Source organism: Vicugna pacos, chromosome 2 (assembly GCF_048564905.1).
Source record: "Vicugna pacos chromosome 2, VicPac4, whole genome shotgun sequence".
Lineage (NCBI taxonomy): Eukaryota > Metazoa > Chordata > Mammalia > Artiodactyla > Camelidae > Vicugna > Vicugna pacos.
In genome coordinates this window covers 103,837,066-103,852,091 of record NC_132988.1, presented here as the reverse complement: position 1 = coordinate 103,852,091, position 15,026 = coordinate 103,837,066, and the positions used below count along the sequence as shown (strand labels likewise).

Here is a 15,026-nt window from a genome sequence, read left to right as displayed (position 1 = left end):
CAAAGAAATTAGCAATTTTACTTTATAGGAGCATAAGTTTGTGACGTTACACTATGAGTATTTGAAATGAGACTACATTAAAACTTGAGAAGTTGTTTTCTTTGAAAGTTGAATTTTACAGAATTGCTCTATAAATTATAATACATGTTTTGTGACCTGATATGATTTAATTCTCTCAAAAAAAAACCCTAAACTTTTTTGTCTGGAAAGTAATTTTAAATCCGTTCTGGAACAAGTTGGAGTATAAATAAACTATTTGTTGTCATTCTAGAGGTGTATAAAAATACATTAAGTAAAAATAATCTTTTCATGTTATTTTTATCTATTAGGAATGCTTTCTGATGACCTCATGTGCTAAGCTGAAGAGTTCTTTTGTTTTCAGATTTTTTTCCAAAGATCTTGATTTTGGAATTATAATACTGTTTTCTTTCCTTTTATGACAGATTGACAAAAGATTTGACAAAGCCACTTTTGAAAGGCAAATGTCTGTGATGAGGGGTCAGGTAGGTCACCTTTTTAAGGTCTTGTTCATTAAGGAAAAAAAATCTCTCTTTGAAACAGTAGTCAAGTTTTTTTCTCCACTGTGACCCAAAATGCAACTCTAATACTGTCCTTCATTCTGAACCGAAGTAGCTCACGTGATTAGAGATGAAGTTGATTTCAATACTCTTTTTCTCTGTTGTCTTCTATATTAGATATTTTTTATCTTCTCATGTCTTGTTCAGTTAGCCAGTTTGCTCCTACTGTGAATTCTTTGTCCTCATTTTGATAACTTTTCCTGGGCATTAGTATCTTTTTTCTCCTCAAATCCATTTGCTTGAATGTTTCAATACCAAGTTCTATTTCTTGTTGACTATTTTCCTCATGGAATATGCTTGGCCTTTGTTAGAACAATCAGTAAATAACCGTGTCAGCAAAGTTGAGCACTAATTGGGACATCAAAGTACTATTTGTAACTCAGTCCTCTCACCCCTTCTCACCTCCTGTAATTAGAAATACAAGGTATTAATTCCATCTGCTGGTGTGGACCTGCAGGCTGGCCTGACCTACAGGTGACATCTGGTTCTACTACTCTATTAATAGTATTCAGATTCCAAAAGGAAGACTGGAAATGAAAATAAACTATAGTGCAAACACTGTCTTCTTAGTGACTTACTAATTCACTTTTTCTTCCTAAAACATGCGTTTCTTTTAAGGTAGCTATTTGCTACAAACACGTGGGAAAGAAGACAAGTCTAGTTTTTGCACTGTGTATTATGTAGCATTAACAAATATATAAAATTAAATTAGATAATCATTCATTCATCAAATATTTATTGAAAGAACAGTGCCACAGACTGTGCTAGTGACTGAGATGAAGCAGTGAGTGAAACCGAGTTTCTCCCCTCAGGGAGCTCTTGCTCCAGTGAGGAGGCCAGGAGTCAGGGAAAAGGGGCAGATTGTTAGCTTGTTCATCTCTCTGTGCTCTGTGCACTTACACAGCACTCTGCTGGAGTCATAAGTTTTAAATAATCATAAGTTTTAAGTGAAATGACTGGAGAAGCAGGCTAGAGTCAGATGATGGAGGGCCCTAACTACCAGAATACAGATTCCACTCAGAAGGGACTGGAGCAGTTAGAGAGCTGGCATAGAAAAGAGTTGTGATGAAGGAGGGTAAAGCTTAGCGATAGAGTGCACACTTAGCATGCATGAGGTCCTGGGTTCAATCCCCAGTACCTCCAGTAAATAAAGAAATAAATAAACCTAACTACCCCCTCCAAAAAAGAGTTGTGATAATCTAAGTGCCCATCAACAGACGATTGGCTTAAGAAGTTATGAGCTACACACAGAGACACACACACACACATATATACACACACACACACACACACACACACACACACACACACACACACACTGGAATATTACTCAGCCATAAAAAAGACTGAAATATTGCCATTTGCAGCAGTATGGATGGAACTAGAGAATATTAGACTTAGTGAAATAAATCAGACAGAGAAAAACAAATACTGTGTGATATCACTTATATGTGGAATCTAAAAAATACAAATGAATCTATATACAAAACAGAGACTGAGACACAGAAAACAAATTTATAGTTACCAAAGGGGAAAGGGAAAGGGGAAGGACAAATTAGGATTTGGGGATTAACAGATACAAACTACTGTACATAAAATAGATAACAAGGATTTAATATATAGCACAGGGAATTATACCCAATATCTTATAATAATCTATAATGGAGTATAATCTGCAAGAAAAAAAAACTGAATCACTCTGCTGCACACTTGAAACTAATGCAATATTGTAAATCAACTATACTTCAATTTCAAAAAAAAAGTTGTGATAATGATAAAGTTTTCTATTTACTCGTATGGAGAGATCTCCAGAACATATTAAGTTAAAAAATATATAATACATAATGGTATGTATAAGCTGCTTACATACTGTGTATAATAAAAAAGGAATCAGAATGTCTTTTAAAGGGGGGAGTTGCGATGAGAGTGACATTTCTGGAGAGGAGACCTTACCCTGGGTTTTCTCTGTGAACTCCCTGAAATCTTGTGCTAAATTCTGTTTATGTGTACTTTTTGGACGTGGAGTGGGCAATAGAATTTATAGCTCAGCAAAAGGTATCCCTAACCCAACAAAGAACCACTGCAGACTGGACAGTGGGGTGCGGATTGGTTCAGCACACATGTCTAGAGCCACAGAGCCTTGTGAGGAGGTGTTTTCAGTAATTCAGGCATGAACGAGGGGCTCAGATGCTGGATGACTGTAATTGTGTTGTTGAGGGTTACCACCCTAAACTATATTTGAGTTAAATTTTCAGGCATAGGTAATTATGCCCTAAGCTGACATTTTTGCTTGAAACAAATTGGCTTGACTTTAGCAGTATGCTCCATCTTCTGGAATTCTCGTATCCCTAAAGGTGTATCTTTACCTTAGGAATATTTGTTTTTTAAAAATAAAAGCTGTAAATAATTTTATAACCTTTAATTGTTGATTAAAGTTAGTACATGAGGAATTTAAATTTAAATTTTAAGATGCTTATCTGAAAAGATACGGGGACTCTCCAGTTCTGAGGTCTGTTACAAAGATACACCAGTGGCTATCTGCTATTTTAGGTTTATTTATTCATATCCTGTCTCATCTACAAAGGAATAAGGTATTGTACAAATGGGTGTAATAGAATATAAAACTGACAGGATCAGGATCTGGAGAAATAAAAAATAAAATGATACCTTGGCTATGTGTTTTAATTTGATTTTGTTTTGGTTTTTTATTTTAATTTGGTTTCAACCTTTCTGATAGCCAAAAAGAATAAGGTACCCTAACCATGTACATGATTGTGTAACTCTCTGGTTTTAGCCTTTAAAAAGAAGAAAAGCTAGTCTAAAAAATCACATATTATTTTATATTCTAAAGTAAAAAATCAGTATTTGAAACGGAAGCTTAACAAACAAAAACAAATAACCCGTGTTTTAAGCAACAAAATTCATTATTTAGCCAATTCCTTAATTGAGTCAAAATACTTGTGTTATTTCTATCGTTTATAATTATCCCTCGAATCCTTCTCCCTTCTAATTTTGCCAATTACCGTCATGATTTGTGCTTGTACAACCAAGTCTTTTGCCCTAGTTTATAGGAAGTTTTTAGTTTTGCATACATAATCAATGACATGTTCTGATTCTTCATATAACGATGAAGACAGGAATTAGGAACTAGTGTGAAGGCATTTCTTTTAAAATTTGACTAGTGATGTTTACTAAGTTAAAGATTTTGAATTTTACATTAAATAGCAGTAGGATCATGGTCAGGTTCAGTAAGAGCATTCATTTTACTCTGCCTGTGCCTGTTTGGAACACGGGACCTCAGAAGGTACTTATTTATATGAAATGTATTTCACACATGATCTGAGAAAATGGCAGAAATAATAGTTTTATTAATACATGGTGAACTTGTATTCAGTGGTTTTAACCAGAAGCTCATTTGAAGATTCAATAAAAATCAATGATGTTAAAAAAAATGAAACTAACACTTTTATACCTCCTGAGTACTTGATTCTTTATTAGGTATTTTTAAGTTTGTTATTATTTATCCTCATAACATCTCTACATAGTTATCTGCATTTTATAACTTGGCTCAAAAGGGTTAACATGTTGTATCTGTTTAATAAGGGAGAATGTCTAAATGGCACGTGTGGCATTGCCTCTGCCTGGAGCCCTTATCAGCTCTTCTCTGAACTTAATGATCTGCTAAATGGTGTCCTTATATCCTTACCTGTTTGCCCGTCCTTCTTCCACATTAGACTAGAACCATCTCTTTAAAAGCACATATGATCGCCTCTTTGGTGATTTAAAGCTCCCTTGATTCGCACTAGGTGCAGGCTCATTTCCCGACTTTGAGCACTCTACCGTCACAATCTGCCTCCACCCACCACACCTGCCTTTACCCCTCATTGGCAGCCTCCCCTAAGCCTAGCCATTCGTCACTGTCCTGTCCCATTTCCCCTTGCCCTGTGGGGCCCTTGTGTGCACTGTTATCTCCCCTCAGTGCCTTTTCCTCTTCGTCAGGAGAACGGTATTTTTCCTTCAAGCTCCACCTCTGTGTTCCTAGGCTCCTCCCGCTGCTCAGGGAATTCTGATTTCCGCAGCACACCCTCGGAGTACCAAGGTCACATTTCATTCAGAAATCTGATGTTAAAACAGCACATTGGGTGTAGTACTATTGAAAAATAGCTTAAAACCAACAAGAAATTAAAATATATGTAGTTCTATGTAGCTAGTTCAGTAATTCTCATGCCCACTAAAATCTGAGGACCAGTGAACCAGTCTAGAGGAAAGCAAAATCTACATGCAGAAGTCTGTGAGCTCACACCATCTGCCCTCAACCTAAGTGTCACATCCCTACCACGTAATCAAACGTGGCATTGATAGAGAATTCTGAAGTGTTTCTCCTTGCCTGCAGTGTTTTGTCTATTTCTAAAAATAATCTTCTTTGATTTAAATATATAGTAATGTATTTCTTTTATGAGAAATGAAAAAATGGGCAGTATGTTGAGGAGGGGATCAGATTTTACAGTCAGAGCATAGATCCACTGTTGCTGAAGTATCTGTCACACTCCACTCCAGCTGTTTGTTCGCGTGGCTGTTTGTTTCTAGAATGTGAGTACTTTATGAGCGCAGATGGTTTTTTTCCCTCCTATTCACTCTTCTCTCCTCCCCAACAGTGCGTGCTAGTCAGTGTTTCTTTAGTAAGTAAATGCAAGATTATCAAGTATCTCATCAACTCCCAGAGGAAATATTAATATTTAGGGTAGTATTAAGACTGAATAATTTTTGCTATTATGTATTTGAAAAATTTTAATCGTGTTTCATTTTCTTTGTACCATTCTGTTTTCTACATTCTCTACAACAGTCATGTGTTATTTTTAGAGTTAGGAAAATGTTGGATATTAGTTAAATTAGTATGTTTATACTAACATATTTAGAATAGAATTTTTAAAATCAAAAGAGGAGACCAATCAGAATATTTCATTCCTTAGCCATAGTGGTACCCACATTTTATTTTCATGGCAAAAGCAATGCTTATAAATGTAAATTTTATAAGTTATTTTTTGTCTTGTTATCCAAATGCAACCAGCCTAGAAGATTTTAAAGGAAGAACTTAAATTAAGTGATCTTAAAACATAAATACAATGAGTAACTACTGTTGCTAGTGAGGGTTTATTTCCCTGATGTGTTAAATACTTCAGATCTTCCAGGACCTAAACCATCTAGTTAACACTATTCAAAATGTTACAAAGTTTATTTTACGGCTCTGTGTTGAAATCTTTATGCTTATCACTATTAAATGGTCTTTACAATAACTAGTAAAATGCCCACCATCTGTATATAAAATAACTTTCAGAAACCTAAAGGAGACCTTATTTCTAAAGTATACAACAAAGGGAATTTTCTACCTGATATGCAGGGGAAAAAAAGAAAATGGATTATTAAATTTTTATTTGAACAGAATAGGCTGTAAGCTGTGCATTGATTTTCATAACCTTATTTACATGTGCAAGTAGCAATTCCAATAGTATATTTAAACATGGAAGGTAATGCATTTTACTATTCCTAGTTTTATTTATTTTTAAGAGTAAACTCTTAAATAAAACTTTATTTTAAATGCTACCTTCCCAAATTCTCTTAACCCATTTGCCCTGCATCATGCTTTCCCATAGCACTTTTTCCTTCTAATACATGGTACAGTTGACTTGTTCATGATGTTTATTGACTCCTCCCCTGCTAAAATGTGAGCTCAGTGAAGGCACAGAATTTGTTTCTTTTTTTGTTTGTTTTGCTGTTTTATCTCCAGCACTTAGAACAGAGCTTAGCACGTAGTAAGTGTGCAATAAATATATTTGTTGAATAAGTGGGTAAGGCAGGTATTTAGTTAAAACCAAACTTTTTAGACCAGTATTTGTTGGATCCAGTGTCAAATAGAGTACTGTATGGAACCAGTCACTTTATTCCATCTCTAACCCCAATGCTCCTGGATATAGGTGCATTCTAAAATACTGCAAAGTTACCAGCTGGCAAAAATCATTAATTCTAAGTTTGTGCATTTGTGTGTTTATGTGTTTGTGTATGTATAAGCATACACATTCACATAATATATATTTGTAGCAGTTACTCCTCATCACAGTCTCTACTGGGCATAAATGGATGAAATAAAAATTACAGTTATGAAACAATGGTTAAAATAATGTCAGTGAACCGAATGTTTTGATCTTTTTTGAGCTGGTGAAATCTCTCTTCTTTGCACAGATCTTAAATCTTACTCAGGCATTGAGAGACGGGAAGAGCCCTGTCCAGCTGGTACAGATGCCTTGTGTGATTGTGGAACGCAGTCAAGGTGGAAGTCAGGGCCGGATTGTGCACCTCAGCAACTCATTCACCCAGACTGTCCACTGCAGGAAGCCGTTCTTTTCCTCCTGGTAGCAGATGCACGAGTGAGAAAAACAAAGTATTTGGCATTTTCATGTTGTTAAAACATGACAGTGGTGTGATCTCTGTTAAGAGCTCCAGTTGCCAAATTGCCAAAACCTCAAATAATACATTTTAACAGTACTCAAAGTTTACAGTTTCTTTGTCCAAATATTAAATTTCTATTTCAGGGAAGAAGTGGTGTATCTCTTACATCATATTTTTGTAGAAAAATTGTATTTTATGTTGTTGATGTTAGTTGAAGAGGTGATTTCATAGTTTACACATTCTGAAACGACTGTAATTACTTTAGAATCCCAAACCGAAAAATGAGGTGTGTGTTGACTTTGAATACAATAACTTTTTATGTACCTTTTAAACACTGAGAAGAATGTTCATGTTAACTCGTCTTACATTATATAAGGCCTTTCAGGTTGAAACTGCTCTTAGAAACTTTAATAGAGTAGTTAATAGAAAAATAGGTAAGAATAAAGCAATGTTGCCTTAATTTTAAAAGCTGCTATTTTAGAACTTGAATAAATGCTCTTAAAGTAACCATTATTAGGGACCAGAAAATTATATTTTGTTTAAGTTACAGGTGACCATTTTCTCTTTTTTGTACTTCAAAGTATTTTTGGTCAATTAGTTTGTTATAGTGAGGGAAAAAAAATCTTAAGGTTATCTCCCTTTTTAAAAAAAAATGGAAACACTAAACAGACTTGAGGGGAATAATATGAAATTAAGATAGATCTCCAATATTCTGAAATTCCAAAATAACGTTAAAAATTCCCTTCTGTTTCTTACATGGAATCAGTACCTCATGCAGAGTCAGTTAGTACCTCAGAGTACTGACTGGTTCAACTTAGTATTTCCGTTAGCGTTCAACTTCACTGAAAGGTAAACCGTAGCTCAAACCGTATATTGGATTGCATTTTTGGAGTCCTAGGACATAACCTCTTAAAAATAATAGTAGTGTTGTAGGGTACTTGAAATTACTGATGTTATTATAATTACAGTCACCTTGTAGAACATCAGCCCCAATCAGTATGTCTGACATCCTGGGTATTTGTAGCACTTTTAACTCATCAAGTGATTTAAATTGAGATGAGCCCAGTGTGAAGATTTGATCCCAAAGAAGCTTCATTCTCTTCTCCGCTTCAAAGAAATAACATCACCCCGTGTACTAAACTGGGCAGTTTGGCCTTTTGTTTTTTAAGCATTCTGTCCTGTAATTTTTAAAGTTATTTTTGTGTAGAAAGTATTTCCTGAAGTTGAAATTAGGATGGAAGTCAGATGTGCCGTCGTCTCTTCCTTCACGCCTTTCCCCTGGCCTTCGTGGATGTGATGCGTGAGAACACTGCCGTCCTGATAGAAGTCCGCCAGATGCCGTGCTCTCCTCCCTCCCTGACTCTCCATGCTCTTAATGTTGAGATGATGGAAAATGGACTGGAAATTCAAAACTCAAGCTACTATCTTTAGATGAATACTAGTAATTAAAACGTGCCTTTTGAGGGTGTATTCTTATTGAAATAAGTTGTTATGATGTGGGTACTGCTTTCATCAGTTTTTTTCAGTATTTTGAGGATTGCTATATTAATTTTTATAGTGGAAACTTAGTGAGTTGCTTCTGTTTTATATCCTAAAATCAAAATAGTGTGGGAATATTTTTAAATGGCCTGACCAGGCCAAAAGGGTAAAGTTGGAATATTTAAGATGTGATTACAAGTCAGAGTACATTGCTTATATTTTGTAAATTTTCATGAGCTTCATTCTTATTTAAATACTGTGTTAATTTTTTCAGTGAGTATATTTATAGTGTCAAACATGGTCTTAAGATTAGACTTCTCCTGAAGTATGTCTGTGGAATATTTAGAATGCTTGTGAACACATTTATGTTTATAAATGATGCCAAACCACCATTTTCTTACTTCACGTATTAGTATAGTTTAATTCTTGGTCATTCCAAAAGACATGGTTAACTGGAATCTTTATAATTAGAGACATTTTAATTCTTACTTAAATATATGCTGCCTTATTCTCCCCCAAATTTGTCAACAGTTGACGACTCTGGAAACATGTTTTTGCAGTTCTGAAAACAGTTTGATTCAGGAAAATTTTTTTTAATTTGAAGTTTTGTACTAAAGGAATTAAAACCTTATTAAAAACAACAGTGACCAGTTCTTTGAGCAGATTATATCTTAAATCCTTGCACAGATACATGAAGGTTCAGGCAGCATTTTATGTTTTACAGTCGACCTTCTTTCCCAAGTCTCTCGGGCAGCTGTAGAGTTGTGGGAAGATTCTCCCGCGTTGTCCCTCTGTTTCCAAGCCTCTCATGCGGTTAGTTTGGTTCCACGTGACTGTGTTCTGGCCAGTGAGATGTGGGGATAAGGGATCTACGTGACTTCCAGACCTGGCAGTAAAACTCACTGCATCACAACCAGCGGTCATGGTTGGCCACTCTCTTGCCTTCCCATTTGGCTGTAAACAAAGAACTTGCAAAGCAGAAGCAGCCAGAGCACGTGAGTCACTGCTTGGAAACCTACCAGGAGAGCGCGCTGACTGCGCTGGACTGTGACATGAGCAAGAAACAGGTGCTTGTGTTTAGTCACTAACATTTTTTGCATCTATTTGTTAAAACTTGCTGTAGGCCTGTCCTGAGCATTATCGTATAAATATAAAAATACAAACCATTTTAAAATAAAAAATCAAAAACCAATCATAGGAGGCTGGATGGCAGCAGCAGTGGGTAGTTTTTTTAATCCCTAGTCCCCATCGAGCAGCTAGGATAGCAAAAGAGAAATCACAGTGATTCCATCTTCACCAACCTTTTTTTAAAGGCTGTATCTCCAAATACAGTCGCATGGGGTTAGGGCTTCGGCATATGAATTTCGGACGGGGACACAATTCAGTCCAAAACACTACCGGAAAGAAAAGGCTTTTAAGCACCCCCAGATGCATTACTCTCCCTGAATGTGACCAGGACCAGCCTCTACCTCAGCCATTACTGCAGTCCCAGCCACCTCCTGGTCTTACCCCAGATGGAAGGCTGAAGTAATAGGAACACCCATCTGTAAATACTTCCTGTAGTGAGGCCTGAGAGGCATTCTTCTTAACAACGTGTAGGACCTTTCAACCTGGATTTGTCATAATTCTTTTGATAACTGAGATAAATGTCTTGCTTACTACTGGGCTCTTGGTTCTGTTCCACATAGTCATGTACTGGAACAGCCCATTCCTCAGTCACGGCAAACATATGAGTTTGCTTTAGCCCTTTATTGTTTCCTAAAATCCCAGCTCCTGAGTGGACAACAGTTTGTGTGACGGATATAAATCACTCATTGAGTTCAACAGACATTTGCTGAGTACTCATTGCATGCCAGATTCTCCAAAAGGCAGTAGGAATACAAAAATCAGTAAAATACAATTTAGGTCTTGGATTCGCTCTTTAGATACTGCTCCAAGGCAGAAGGAAAACCGGGAAATGATAACAGATCAAAATAAAGTATTTTCCAGGGAATAATGTCTTAATCTTTATGTGTGCACATTTCTACCTTTGCCTCTTAGACTGTAAATTCCTTGCACACAGGGAAGGGAAACTAAATGCTTTGTAAACAAAATGCTTCACTGACTTTGACGTGAGCTCTCAACATTTTTCTTATGTATAACAGAAGCTTATTTTCAGTATCTAGATTCCTGTTGCATTGTGGAGTGTGTGGCTTTCATTCAACCTCTTAATATATTTAATCTGTTCTTTGGAGGAAAGGGAGTAACTGGTCTCCAAAAATGGTTGTCCTCACTTCCTTCCCTCTTTGTAAGCATGTACTTTTCGACCCATCAGGAAGTGGAATCCACCTCTTGCCCTTTTCAATCTGGGCTGGCCTTGCAGCTGGCTTTGACCATCAGAATGTAATGAACGTGCAGTGATGCTATTTTGGGGCTTAGCCTTTAAGAAGCCTGGTAGCCCCCACCCAGCCTGGGAAGTCAGCTGCCAAGTAAGAAGTCCAGCTATCCAGAGTCCACCGTGCTGTGAGGACGCCCAGGCTAGCCATGTGGAGAGGCTGCATTGAAAGAGAGGAGGGGATAAGGTCATTCTACTTACCACAGCATCATCTCTGTTAAGAAAATTAACAAAAAATCCTATTTATATAAACCATTTTCAAATATCTTCTGTTTTTCACCAAATATATATTTTACAGCTATGCTGCTTTGAGCTGAGATTCAACCAACTTTTATACATTGCATTTGTTTGTTCTACCTTTTAATTTGGAACAGTTCCTTCATTTTCCCCGTGACGTTAACTATGGGGATATCCGCCATTCTGGATTTGTCTCATAAGACTTCTTAGTATTCAATTTCATCCTCTACCCTCTGTATTTCCTGTAAACTGGGAGTGAGATCTAAAATCTTGAACAGTTTCAGGTTAAACATTTTTGGCAAGAATATTTCATATGTGACTCTACCTACTTCATATTGTGTTTATAGCAGGAGTCAGATAAGAGAGATTTAATTTTCATTGAAGAATTCATCATGGTAGAGGAAGTCCCCAAAAAGCCAGAGAATTGTGGCAGCAGGAACTCTCTTCACGAAATCAGAAAATATCCTCATTTACAGAGTGTGGTTAGATCACCCGTATTTCTTTGAAAACTTAATTCTTGTCCCATGTTTTTCACCAGTGAGTTTTTCTTAATTAGGCCTCCTTGTTGATGATGATGATGAGTTGGTTTCCATCAAGCAAATGCACTAATTTGTCACAATATCAAAAGCTTATTGTCATAGATGGTAGTAATTAAGCATGAAGTCTCAGGAACAAAATGCTTAGCTTGGAACAAAGTCGTGTTTGACTTCTGCGAGCTTTCCTTCACTGCGAGCAACTGTGCTTTCACTCAATGCTGAGAAGATCGCTAAGTGTTAAGCGGAACCACGGCTTGAACTGTGAAAGCATGTAACAAAAATACATTTGTCTAAGCAAGTTGCATTATTAATCATTTTATCCAGTAGATTTTAACCTGCTTCAGAATCCAAGGAGTTCTTTGAGGAAATAAATCCTTAAGCTTTAAAGTTTCTGTTCTAGCACTAAGTAAGACAATAGATGTCACTTTTGGCTATAAATTTACTTATGTCCTAATATTGCTCATTTTTAATAAATAGAAGGTGGGTCAAAAATTCTCTTTTGACTAAGAGTTTGAGTAGACCTGTATTTAAGTCCTGACTCTGCCCCTCTCCATGTCCTTGGGCGGATCTTGCAACCTCCCAGACTAGCCTTCTCTCCACGTGTAAAATACGTGATAACGCCAACTTCAGAGGTTTATGACAGGGGCGAAATAACGTGTATGTATTTTGTGAAAAGTGCGGTACAAATTCTGTTAGTTACAGATTCAGCTTCTATCCGAGTAGCTGTCTATGTGTATTAATGGCGCTTTGGGAGTTTTGGTTTTAGATGATGAAATAAAGCGTACATCTGTGCTTATGGGTTTGGATTATTGCATAAATTTCTAGATTGGATATCATCTTTCCTGGAGCAGGGTGCCAGATTTGGAATCAAAGGCTATTTTAAAGTTTTCTGTTGTGTGACACCCGAGGGGTTGATCTGGCTTTGAGAAGAAAAGGCACCTGAGGTCACTGGGTAATAGTAAGAGATTTATCCAAACCTGAGTCCCTGAGAAACTAAGCGACATTTCAAAAGGTATTTGTTCAGAATCCTGACATCCAGTTCCAGCCAGTGAAATGCTAATCTGGCAGTCGGTGGCTGGAGCCTCTGCAGGTCGCCTTGTGTGTGTTTTTTGAGACCTGAAAATTGAAAGCATGTGATATCAAAAAGAAGCAGCTAATCTACTCTGTATGCAAAGAGATGTGTTTATTTTTCCTTTGACTCCAGGAACCCTGGCTGCCCCTCAGCTCTGATTACACAATTTCCACCTGACAGTGAAGACTTCTGGAACTATTGAGGCTTTCAGAAACAGTGGAAAAATCGGGTAGTCTTGTCTTCCCCAAGAGTCAGAAAGTTGTATAAACATTTAGGGCTGATCCCCTGGCTGCAGGAACTGGTTTAACCAGATTCGGTGATGCTTATGCCCAGATGCCTGTCAGGGTAAATATAATCTCCTTTAATCTCGGTGTGGCTTTGGGAACAATCCAGAAATCTATTCTAACTTTCACGTGTTTGTTTTAAATTGCAGCACTTACAGGTAATCAGAAACTGCCTTTAAACCCAGGCACTGGTTTAAACTGAGGTCACCGCTGCTCTGGTACAGTTTCTAAGCAATTTACCATCCAGCTACACTTGCTCTCCGTGCTGTCGGTGAGTTGGAAATGAAGGAGTCCCTGACTCTCTAGCTTAAATGCTGCTCATCTGCGAGGACAGCATCCTCCTTAATATGTTTGGGGGGCAAACATTACTACCCTTAAGTTTCGAAAGTCTGTGGCCCAGAGAGGGCAAGTTGTCATCGCTGACATGGAAATTTGAAATAATCTGCAGAGGAACACGGTAGAAAAAGCCTTTGACTCTGAATGAAGAGATGGAAAGGCAGCAGACTACGCCACTCCCAAATATGCCAGTTGGGCACAAGAATGATTTGGAGATGATGGCAATTGAGAATCAGCAGATATAAGAAAAGCTCTCTGCCCTCCCCTTATTTGCCTAAAAAGCAAGACATAATCTGTAAAGATATTCCCCATTCCCCCACCCCCCAACTTCCCTCTGTACCAAGAAGAACAGAAGTTAATCCCTAGTTTCAATTCTAGACCCTTATTTACCTATAGTTTCCCTATATCCTTGCCTTCCCCAAATTTGTCCCTCACAGGAGCTCATCATGTCTTGTCATGTCTCTAAAAATGTGCTGTTCTCCTGTCAAGATGCTGTATAAGCGCAGGTTCTAACACCTCTTTGAGGTGCCCCCCTCCGAGTGCTCCCATGTGCATGCCTGATACACGTTTATAAATGTCTGCTTGTTAGTTTTATTTTTTGTAGGGCTTCAGTTGGAGAACCCAAGATGGGTAGAGGAAGGAGAATATTCTTCCTTCCCTGCAAGATCAAGTAGACTCTAGTGGAGGTTCTAGTCATACTTTGGGGAGGTTATTTGAGTTTCCAGTTAACGTGTCTGTGCATGTATGTATATGTATACGTATGTATGTGCAGGTGTGTGTATTTACTTACTTAGCTAACAGTGCTACAACTTATAAAGTTCTTACTCTGCTGTGTAGCTGTTAGGACACTGCTCCTTTTTTTTTCTAAAATGTGTTTGTTGGGGTGGTTTCCCATTCATCTTTTTGTGGGGGAGGGTGGAGGTAACTAGGTTTGTTTGTTTATTTAATGGAGGTACTGGGGATTGAACCCAGGACCTCGGGCATGCTAAACATGCACTCTACCACTGAGCTATACCCTCCGACCCCTTCTGTAAAATTATTCTCTTTGGATTTCCAGTAAGTTCTGTTTCCCCTTGGCCCTGTAGACTTAGGAGTGGAAATAACTTCCTACCGTTAATCACCCTCAGGGAATGCACATTGCCCGGGTAATTGAACTTAACTCTGGTAAACTGTCCCATCACAAAACTTTCTTCAATTACCCAACGTGAGCGCACCATCTGTTTCCTGCCAGGATCCTGCATGTCACACGTGTGATCTCATTTCATTCTTCCTGCCACCCAGAAGCGATGGGTATTATTATCCGCTTCGTATACCTAAGAAAGGCTCAGAAATGCTAAACAACTGGCCTGAAGTTACATAATTGACTTGTAAATGGTAGGGGCAGGATTCAAAGGGAGGTGTGCGTGACTCAGGGACCCCTTCACCAGACTGAACCATACTGAATTAGCCCTAGGGTCCCAAATTTTCCCCTTTGTCCTCTTCTCATAAAAAAATACTTTGCCAACCCGCATGAGTCTCTTAAAATGAAATCCATTAATAATGTAATCTATCCAAACACCTCATTTCAACTAAGATGCACAAAATATTTTAAAATAAAAGGATACTTACAATAAAATACGTATTTCACATATGAATGCTCAGCATGACCACACTGTTATATTACAATGAAGCTGTCAGATGCACCTA

The 15,026-nt window shown here is 37.6% G+C and overlaps 1 protein-coding gene across 1 annotated transcript in view; it reads left to right on the top strand.

Moving 5' to 3' along the window:
• Window positions 1-7,118, top strand: part of PI4K2B (phosphatidylinositol 4-kinase type 2 beta) — a 30,274-nt gene extending 23,156 nt beyond the window's left edge. Inside the window, exons 9-10 of the mRNA XM_072945614.1 lie at window positions 444-503; window positions 6,816-7,118. Of these exons, the coding sequence (XP_072801715.1) occupies window positions 444-503; window positions 6,816-6,989 (234 nt within the window). The 3' untranslated portion in view covers window positions 6,990-7,118. The remainder of the gene's footprint in view (window positions 1-443; window positions 504-6,815) is intronic.
• The last annotated feature ends 7,908 nt before the right edge of the window (window positions 7,119-15,026 follow it).